Source organism: Sebastes umbrosus, chromosome 3 (assembly GCF_015220745.1).
Source record: "Sebastes umbrosus isolate fSebUmb1 chromosome 3, fSebUmb1.pri, whole genome shotgun sequence".
Classification (NCBI taxonomy): Eukaryota; Metazoa; Chordata; class Actinopteri; order Perciformes; family Sebastidae; genus Sebastes; species Sebastes umbrosus.
Genome location: NC_051271.1, coordinates 7,428,932 through 7,438,900, shown reverse-complemented (window position 1 = coordinate 7,438,900; position 9,969 = coordinate 7,428,932). Strand labels below are relative to the sequence as shown.

The 9,969-nt window shown below is 41.5% G+C and overlaps 1 protein-coding gene and 1 long non-coding RNA gene across 3 annotated transcripts in view; one reads left to right on the top strand and one right to left on the bottom strand.

Moving 5' to 3' along the window:
• Positions 1 to 307: 307 nt before the first annotated feature.
• Positions 308 to 9,969, bottom strand: part of LOC119484859 (myosin-10-like) — a 73,709-nt gene continuing 64,047 nt past the window's right edge. For both annotated transcript variants that reach the window (XM_037764008.1, XM_037764007.1), the window contains 9 exons: positions 9,798 to 9,959; positions 9,135 to 9,263; positions 8,812 to 8,900; positions 7,975 to 8,098; positions 7,686 to 7,775; positions 7,269 to 7,387; positions 6,858 to 6,966; positions 6,549 to 6,721; positions 308 to 3,692 (listed from right to left, as the gene is read on the bottom strand). In XM_037764008.1, coding sequence (XP_037619936.1) covers positions 3,545 to 3,692; positions 6,549 to 6,721; positions 6,858 to 6,966; positions 7,269 to 7,387; positions 7,686 to 7,775; positions 7,975 to 8,098; positions 8,812 to 8,900; positions 9,135 to 9,263; positions 9,798 to 9,959 — 1,143 coding nt within the window. In that variant the 3' untranslated portion in view covers positions 308 to 3,544. The remainder of the gene's footprint in view (positions 3,693 to 6,548; positions 6,722 to 6,857; positions 6,967 to 7,268; positions 7,388 to 7,685; positions 7,776 to 7,974; positions 8,099 to 8,811; positions 8,901 to 9,134; positions 9,264 to 9,797; positions 9,960 to 9,969) is intronic.
• On the top strand, positions 6,741 to 9,073 carry LOC119484860. The gene is made up of 2 exons (XR_005206136.1): positions 6,741 to 6,989; positions 8,819 to 9,073. It is a non-coding gene; the product is annotated as an uncharacterized LOC119484860 (long non-coding RNA).

Genomic DNA, 9,969 nt, shown 5'->3' with positions numbered 1-9,969 from the left:
GCCGCTGGTTCGATGTCCGCTATGTCGAGAGCCGTTGAGATGCAATAGAAATGCTCCCAATCTTGTATTGAGCTGTTTTAAAAACAAAACAGCACAACGTAAACTATAAAAAGTTTATATCTGACTGGGTGTAGAGGGACCAAAAAAATAAATAAATAAAGCAAAGAACTGCACTCTGTTGAGACCAAAGACTGTAAAACACTAGTGACTGAGACAAGTCTGAGATAACAGAATAAAAAAAAAGACCAAACTCCAGTACAACAGCTCCGGTCCAGCCCCCGAAAACAAACCAAAACAGCGTCACAGCTACAATGAATATGCTTTATTTTCCTTTTACAAAAACAAATAAAACAAAAACAATTACCGTCTAGAAATACAGGTATACAAGAAATAATATGATGGGAGTATTTGCAGTTGAATGCCTGGTTGTCAACAGCCAGTTGGATAATAATAATAAAATTAAAATGAGTTAACTACTTGTGGATGTTAAAGCTTCCAACCAAATGAAATCCTGTGCAGAGCATCGTTTCCCAAAATAACTTCAGTACTAAGCCTTCACCTGTGAGTGGTTACACAGGAAAATCTTAGTACAAAAATAATTTAGGGGAAATTCAGCTGCTGAGGGCTTCGCTTCTCGTGTAGTTAATGATACTGTAATACTGATTTTGACCCAAACGCTCTAGCTAGGAGGTTATTATGAACATTGAGGTACACAGCGGATATGATATGAAGCACAGCAAAAATACAAAAGAAAGATTAAGTGTTGAGTATCTCCTTGGTGTACCTGTTTCATCTCTTTTCCACATCTGTAATGAAATCATTGCCTGCTTATGTTCTTATTTAGTGTCTAAGGCACTTTTAAAGAAACATACTGTTAACATTTATGAGAAGGGCAAAGAAATCCGCCGTAGATCCTAATTTGTAGATCCATGATAAAGGAAAAGACTTAATAACAGTTGATGGATGGTTATGGGCACCATGGCATGTAGTTTTTTCACACTGTAGTGGTTTAACTGTTGAGGTGGCTGCTGTATTTCAAGCAGAAGCTTTACTTCACTTTGCTAAAAACGCTGTTAAAGGAACTTGGGCTAAAATTGCAAGGAAAGAACAAAACCTTGTTTTCAGACAACCCGTCACCGGTGAATACTAAGTGCTTAATCAGGTCTGTCGGTAGTCTGAAGAGTTCGGTTTCAACTTACAAAAAACCATGGCACAAACCAGCCTCAGTTTGTTCACTATCACGTTATATTGGAGTCACAGAGCAGAAAAATTAATACAGAGCGGTTTAACACTTACCGCTGTTCTGAAGGTATTTCTAAAATTAAATCGACACTTCTAACCGCACAACTCTTTGCTTTCTTTTAATTTTTAGCCAGCTTGGGTGAGAAGTCCTTAAAAGAAACGCTAAACCGGTGGAGTGCTCCTGTAACATCGTCGGACTCACGATGGACGGGAGCCAAATCGAATAATAAAAACATTATTCAATAACATTGAATAATGTTTTTATATTTATTTTTTTACTTGCTCTAAAGTCCGTTTCAAACCGCCGGAGACGCAGCTGAAATAGTCATACATACCATATCATTACTAAAGGGCATAATAAGGTGTAATCTATTCATTCATTGTCTTCTGAAAGTTTTAAGTCTAGCTGACTATATCTGACTTTAAATGAATAAGTCTGTTAATTTACGCAGTCACACATCAACAATTTTTCCTTTTGCCACCTGTCCTTCCTACATTTGGCCTGGATTGTGTGTTTAACTTCTTTGTATTTGTCTAATATTATAGTTTGTAAAATGTGCCGCTCTGCTGACAGCAGACTTGTCCATGTCTGTGATTGGTCATAAACTGCGTTTTTTAGGGTTAGTGAAGCCAGATAACGAGAAGATACTCCGGGTATGTTGAACTCGTTTCGTAGTACAGGCCTCAGGCAGCTGGAAATGAATAAATCTCCATGCTTGTGTTGTAAATTGTACTTATATTAACATGGTTTTGATTTGTATGAAAATAAAAAACAATGAAATGTGACTTGAATATGAACAAATATAACAAACATTTTTATTTTGTTGTAAGGTTGTAATTTGGGAAACACGTTAAAAAACAGTTGTCATAGAATTGTAGATGTTAAAATTAAATTTTTTCTGAGCATTTTAAGGACTTCTGTTCCATGCTGGCTAAAAACTTTAAAGTTAAAAATATTTTTTTATTGTGTAACAAACTGAATATTATTTTTTTTCCTCCAGGTGGTTAGGAGAGTCTTTGAGGATGTTGAAACTGCCTTCAGAACAGAGGTAAGCTTTTGTGTTTCCAAAGATTGGCAGAAAAACTGATGCTTCAGCTCTGTGACTCGAATGTAGTGACAATACGAACTGAGGCAATGCACAAACACTGAAATGTAGTGAGAAGCCGACTATTTTCATCATTTTCTAATCAAACTACAAGTTTAACCATTTAGTGTCACATTTAAAACGTGGACTGAGCGCGTCTTTAGTGCTTCCATTAAGAGCTTTTTTTTTATCTCATGTTGGTTTCCAGTTAAAAATTCTAAAATCTTCCTGTGCAGTTCTGTGCATCATTCGCAGCTCACGCCAACCCACAGTAGAGGACAAATGGTCAACAATACAAAACACGTTGACCTTGTGAGCTATTAGATTTCTAGTTAAAACCCAGCGAGACATTCCTTCATTAAATGTTGAGATGAAGCAACACAGAAAATAAAATACCTTTCTTTTTTCACAGTAATAACACTTTCAATTCAGAGTCCGCGTTCTTCTATTGCATGTCCCGAGATGTTAGTCGTTCCTGTAGTGTAGAAGCTGACGGTCTGTACGTCAGACGGAGACTCGTGCAACAAAAGTAGCCGGCGTGGCGGTCCGAAGGCCACGGTGACCTCGGTTTTTGAAAGGAGGGAGTGTGTCGGGTACGAGATGGCTTTTACACAACTAGTGAGCAGAACACGTATGACAACACCAGAGTGAAACGTGTTTCCTTGTAGTCCTGCATTTCCAGTATGGGGGGTGCGTTCACATAAGTTACATACTTGGTGTGTGTGTACACTTCACAGCCTCCACCTACAGTTTCATATGTATAAAAAGCACTTTGCACCTATGCATACTTTCTCAATAAGCTGAGCAGATAACTTCACGCCTGATGGGAGGGGAGAGTGTTACGTCATGACGCTGAGATGATACATGGCCGAGAGACGAGCCAGGACTAGCAGCTTGCCGGAGAACAGAGTAAGGCAGAATTGTCTGTTTGCCCCTGTGAGTCTCCAGGACTGGAGGCTTGACGTCAGGGGAGGGCGGTGGATTTTCCCTGCAGTGCTAACTGATACAAAAAGGGCTGCCAGGCGCACTCCGCCCGGCGTTACCAAAAACATCGCTCCAATCTCCTGTCCAGTCAGTGGTTTGAAATGAATAAAGACGATGGTGACGCCGAGGCTGTTTTTTGGGGGGGGGGAACTGGGCGCAGGTGGGTGAGGTGGAGGTGAGGTGGGTAGTGATGAGGGGAAGGGGAAAAGTGAGGAAAGAGAGGGTCGCCACGTTTACTCGGCGTTGGTGGTTTGCGTCTCGTTGAAATCGCCAGCACGGCTGTCGGCGTCGTCGTCTGACATGTCAACGGAGGCGCCGTCCAGGTTGAGGTTGCGGCGGCCCGAACGGCCGGAGGAGAAGGTGCTGACCGGACCGCCACGCCTGGTCAGAACAGATCAACAGAACAACTTAAACCTCTGCTGCTTTAAAGAGCAGTTCAACATTTAGAGGAATTCACTGATTTGCTTTCTTGTCAAGCGTGAGATGAGAAGATCAATACTCTAATACCGCTCTAATGTCCGTGTGTAAGGGAGGCAATTAGCTTAGCTTAGCATAAAGACTGGAAGCAGGGGGAAACAGCTAGCTGGACTCAAAGTTCAAAAATATGCCTAGCAGCACCTCGAGAACTGGATTGTGTTGGATCTTGCTCGTTTAATCTGTAAACAGTTAGAAATGTAAAAACGCAGAGTTATATGCTGGAACAATGACTTGGCGATCAGCGGCAGGATGCAGTGAAATATTTGCAGCACGTAACTCCCTGTGAAAACATAACTTTTTACATTTCTGTTAATGTACAGATTAAACAAACTAGATGCCTCTTAATTACTTGATATATGGCGGCTTGTTCTACGTGGGATGTAGTAAACGACTATATCGCGAACATTGAGGAAAAATATGAATTCTATTTTGGTAAAGGAGGCTGCGCTTCAAAATTCACGGTGCAGTGCTAGACCCAAAATCCAATGAGCATAAAAAATGTGATAGATTCAAGGAGGACAAAATACTAACATTTCACTTGTTTAATTGGCTCACATCACGATAGACTCGTTACTCGTTTTGGCACGGAGCCTTCTTCAGAGCGTTAGAAGATTCAGTTCAGTAATGTACACAAGGGCAGAGTTAAAGCTCGGGTTGGTAATCTAGAGAAATCAGCAAGAGTATGCTAGATTTTTAAAAATGATCCAAATGAAAAACGGAGCCCAGAGATGCCAAATCTTCTCCACTAAAAGTACTGTAGCAGCACTAGCTGGTAAAGTCCCTAAATCTAGGGCGAAAGTTGCCAAGTCGGCAACACTGATAGCCCGTTCCTTCAGGCCTCCTTCCAAAGCCACTCCTCCAAAATTATCATTACGAACGTAAACATATCATAACGTAAACAAAGAACATGACTATTATTAGGACTAGTAGTCACAGCTGTCAAGCTAGCAGCTTGTGGAAGAAGCCGGTGACGCACAATGAGTGCAGAGTGAGCGCAGGCAGGGAGACAGGCAGCTAGACAGGCAGGTAGCCCGTCCAATCATTACATTCGGCCCAAATGGATTACAGTCCTACGACAGTCAGAGATGCCAGATTTTTCTTTTTTTTGTCAGAGCATTTGATTTATTAATTGTAGTCAGAGAATTTCAACTTATATAACAAAACATGTTTTTGAGGAACATTGGCAACCCTAGCTTTAACACACAGCCGGGAGTTGGATCAGCATCACCTCCTCATATGCTAGATATGTCGGATAAACCAAACAACCCCTTAAACAACGAATCCGAACAGGCAATATGGATTATGCAATTTGAAAACATTATGCTGAAGCAAACTACGGTTCACCCTCTTCATTCAAATTATGTGGGACTGAGAAATTAATGAGGAAGTGATGTTTTAGAGAAACTGGCCAAATGTTTTGGATATACACTCAACATTATGACACCAAATGGACTTCAGCTTAAAATGCTTTTTAGGTTAGGACTGTTTGTAGTCTTTTGAAACCTACGGACTACCTATGTGATCACTTGATAATACAAGACCATCCGTAGACCAGCCTATGAATAAAACTGAATGAGGTTTATTCAAGTGTCCCCTTATTGCCATCTAGTGTAGGGTCTTAATAGTGAAACCAATGATGGTCAGAAACAGTGTTTTGTGGAGCTCAACATTGTCTGTAATGTGGTTTGGATCAGATTTAACTATAAGCTTGTGATTGGTACCTGTATCTAGAACCACGGGGAGAGAAAAGTGATCGGTTCCAACCCCCAGCTGTGTGTTAACTCTGTCCTTGTGTATATTACTGAACTGAATCTGTATACTCCAAACGCTCCGTGCCGAAACGAATGTGAGCCGATTACATGCTAGGATTTTTTTATCCTCCTTGATTTTGATCGCATTTTTTATGTACAAATATTGATTGTCACGTAATTTTTTAAGCCGCCGGCATGAGACTCGCTTTGGCGTTTTGCTTCAGCGGCTCTCTCCCTCCCACAGACACTCTCCTGGGTGAGTGTGTGAGGCGTATGAGCATGGATGTGTGTATGGGGTGCGTCTTTTTGTATTCGAAGGGAAGCAGTGAAAAAGGAAAGAGCCTAAAGAGAGCAAAAGAAGTGAAGCGCCAAAGTCAATTTATACGTGTGATGGAAGATGACAGCCTCAAACTAGCCCCCACGTTGTTTTGCGGTGCGTGTTTATACTAGCTATTACGGTAAAAATGTGTAAGAGCTGACTTCAAAATAAAAGTGATCTCCCGGTGAATGAGATGCAATTTCACATTCATACAATAAGTCAGTCAAAAATAAATAAATAAATATTAAATACATAGAGTGCATGATAATTAAAAACAACTACTTCCTGCAAACTTCTCAAAAATTTCAATTTTGTGAATAATTTGTCTTTGATCTTCTCATCTAACTCTCGGTAAGAAAGAAAATAAGTGTTTCCCAATATGTCAAACTAATCCTTTAACCAGGCAACATAGCACAAATAAGATGAGCCTTTCCAATATGCACACAAGCTAACAACAGATATATTAATACTTATAACTTTTAAATTCTACAAATAAATATATCAGAATTCTATTACCACTAAAATAGCTTGACACCTTACAGCAAATATGCACTACTGTATGATCGTGTCATTAAGAGATCACATATTCAGTGTTTTTATGTTGCCCTTTACGGTTGTTCTTGCTTCAGTCTATTTATTTGTATTTCTCTTTAAATGTCTAACACGGGGACAGCAGAGTCCTCCTCTTACCTGAGACGGTTCTTGAGGGAGTTGACCTCCCGGGTGAGACCCTCGCTGGCCTCGGTGGCGTCGTCCAGCTCCCTCTGCAGCTTCCTGCGGGTGGCGTTGGCCCTGGTGGCCTCCTCCTCCGCCTCCTCCAGCTGACGCTTCAGCTGCTTCATGCGAGAGGTGGCTTTCTCCATCTGACGGGAGGACGGACACATGGGGAAACAGGAGGACACAGTGAGAGGTCGTGGGCGGGTTGGCTGGACAACCATCCTGAGTAAAAGTGAATCTTTCCACGCGTGACACGACACTTTGCTTCTTGTGAGTCAATACCTGCTCCTTGTACTGGTCAGCGTGACGGCGCTCATCCTCCACCTGCATCATCACCTCCTTCAGCTTCTTCTCCGTACGACGGACGATCTTGTTGGCTGCTGCTCTCTCCCTGCAAATTAAAATTGGAAACATGTAAGACGAGAGCTCATCACCATCTGTATTTACTGTTTAGTCCAACTTTATGAAACAAAAGCAGCTAAATCTTTCACACAGGACTCTCACTAGCAACGTCTACCACCATTCATGTCTTAAAATCAACGCCATGATCATTTATTGATGTTAAAATGACAGACAATGAACCTTAACGTGTACCCTGTTACCTGTTACATCACTTGACAATATCTCCTCAAACGGATACAACATGTCCTCTGTGTGTACATCTTGTGAAAACAGGTGAGTTTGGTCACTTACTTTGCTTCCTGCTCCAGCTGCTCCTCCAGCTGCAGGATCTTGGCCTCCAGGGCAGTGATGGACGCCTTAAACTTTGACTTGACGGTCCCCTCCAGCTCTGCCAGCTTGGATTTCAAATCCTGCGTTTATAATATGCAACGGTTAGGATCATGAGCGTTAAATATGATAAGATATAAACATACTTACTAGCCATCAAGAGTAGAGGTGAAACATTAACGTTCCCTAATGTGAGGGGAATTAAAAGCTTCTGGATTTGATCACTTTCACATAGTTGAGGTGTTTTTAATGGCTCACATTCAACATGGATACAAAGCCACCAGGTAACCACCTCCTCTCTTGTTTTATCCAACCCCTGTACTGTATGTATATGAGCACATACATCATATATGATAATGTATTTAACAATTCATACAAGACCTTGTTCTGCCGCTCCATCTGTTGCCGAGCGTTCTCGCTCTTCTGTGCAGTGCTGCGTTCTCCGGCCAGCTCCGTGTTCAGGTTGTCCACCTGAGGAAGAAGAGAGATGAAGGTGAGGGACAGGTTGATGCTCAGTGTAAACTGATACTACTTTATGGACTCCATGTTTTGAGTATTTCAACAGTTTACTGACGAACTGTCTGTGAATGAGGATGTGTGTATAGTGCCAATTTTGGAACCAGGTTTATGACGATGCTTAGGACCATTATCTCACGTGCAGTCAGTTTACCTGGAGGTTGGTCTTTCTGAAACGGTCGTTGAGCAACTCCGTGTTGCCCTGCTCTTCCTCCAGCTCCTCCTCCAGCTGGGCGATACGAGCCTCCAGCCTCCTCTTCTCTTCCAGCAGCGACGACCTGACACACACACACATTTTTATTCAGGGTATTTGCAGGAATCCTGAAGTTAAATTTAAAACCTTTCAAGACCTTTTTTAAGACACTTTCCATTTTCATTTATAAGAGAGTAATATCGGTAATACACAAGCGAGAAACACAATGTTGTTTTTGCAGCCTACAAAGCTTTCTGTGATCAGAGTCGCATTTATAAACTTATTTTAACTTATCTATGAGTGATGAATTTTATCATTTTTATTGACATTTGAGCAATTATTTTCTGATCTTTCGATTTTATCCTGAATTGTGAAGCTATTTTAGAGTTTCAATATGAGCGCTATAAATTAATTAATAATCTTCCTGACGTTTAATGAATGCGATATCACCGGAATGGTGGCTTACGGCATAGTTCCTAATGTGAGGCTTGCAGGCCTCAAACATTTTGTGCGTCATATTAACATATATCTTGATTTACGGCCCAAAACATGTTTTGTGAGGTCACAGTGACCTTTAACCACCAAAATCTAATCTCATCCTAGAGTCCAAGTGGACGTTTGTGTGAAATTTTAACAAAATTCCCTTAAGGCGTTCCTGAGATATCGCGTACATGAGAATGGAACAGATGTGAGGTCACAGTGACCTTGACCTTTGACCATTAGTTCATCCTAATTTGGTCAAATATTACTGTGGGATAATATTTTTTAAAATATCAGTCTAAACAAGGTGACTCTTACTTTCCAGAAGCACTGTTGGCGATCTCATCAGCCAGCTCATCCCTCTCCTGTTCAGCATGTCGGCGGGCCCTCTCTGACGCTGCGTGGTCCTACACAAACAACACAGACAACACGTTAGTGTTAGTATAGAGAAGATCTTGTATGAGCTTCAATCCCATTCTTGTTCATCAAATAAGGGAATGAAGTTTGATAAAAAGTTTGATATTCATTCTTTCCATAAGTCACTTTGCTTGTCATAAATAAAAAAAAGACATTAACAGCTCATATTAGCTGACTCTAATTCAAAACAATTTTTAAATTTAAAACAAAATGTGGAATTTGACCTCCTGTAGCTGTAGGATTTCAGCTTCTAGGCCCTTGAGTTTCTTCTCGTTCTCCTTGGACTGGGTGAAGATCTCGTCCCTGGAGGCTCTGGCTTCCTCCAGCTCCCTCTGATAGTCCTTCATCTGAGCCTACAGAACGGAGACAAGGTGGACCGAGTCAAAGGCTGACACAGCAGAAAAGTGGCCAGTCATGCCAGGGGTTTTCAAACTGAGAGGTGTGCACTGTGCAGGTGCAGCGCAAAAATAACAGGAAGTTAAGTTAGTTAGTTTGGTCCATTGATTTGCCGGTTTATCAACACAGCAGCTGACACACCGGACTCCCTGGCAACAATAAACTTAGTGTTTCCATCCCCCGAAGCATCATGCGAGCTGTAGTTCCAAAACTTTGAGCATGATTATCCCCCCAATTGAAAGAAAGGCAAAGAATAAAAATCCATTAATAGTTACTTTTTTCATGCTGCACCATCAATATTTTGTCAACAGTACAGTTAACAGAGGCTCACAGTGTCCCATCAGTGTGGTTCTCAGATTCCATTCACAAACAGAAATCTGCCATGTGTTGAAAACCTGTAAACCTTTGAAAAGCAGTTTCAAATGCTTCTCGTGTGTGTGTGTGTGTGTGTGTGTGTGTGTGTGTGTGTGTGTGTGTGTGTGTGTGTATACCTGTAGTTTTTTGAGTTGTTTAACAGCCTCCTCCCTGCCTTTGTTAGCAGCTTCGATCTGTCCCTCCAGCTCGTTCAGGTCCATCTCCAGCTTCTTCTTGGAGGCGACAGCCAGAGTTCTCTGTTTCCTCTCGTCCTCCAACTCTGCCTCCATCTCACGCACCTGGAGGATA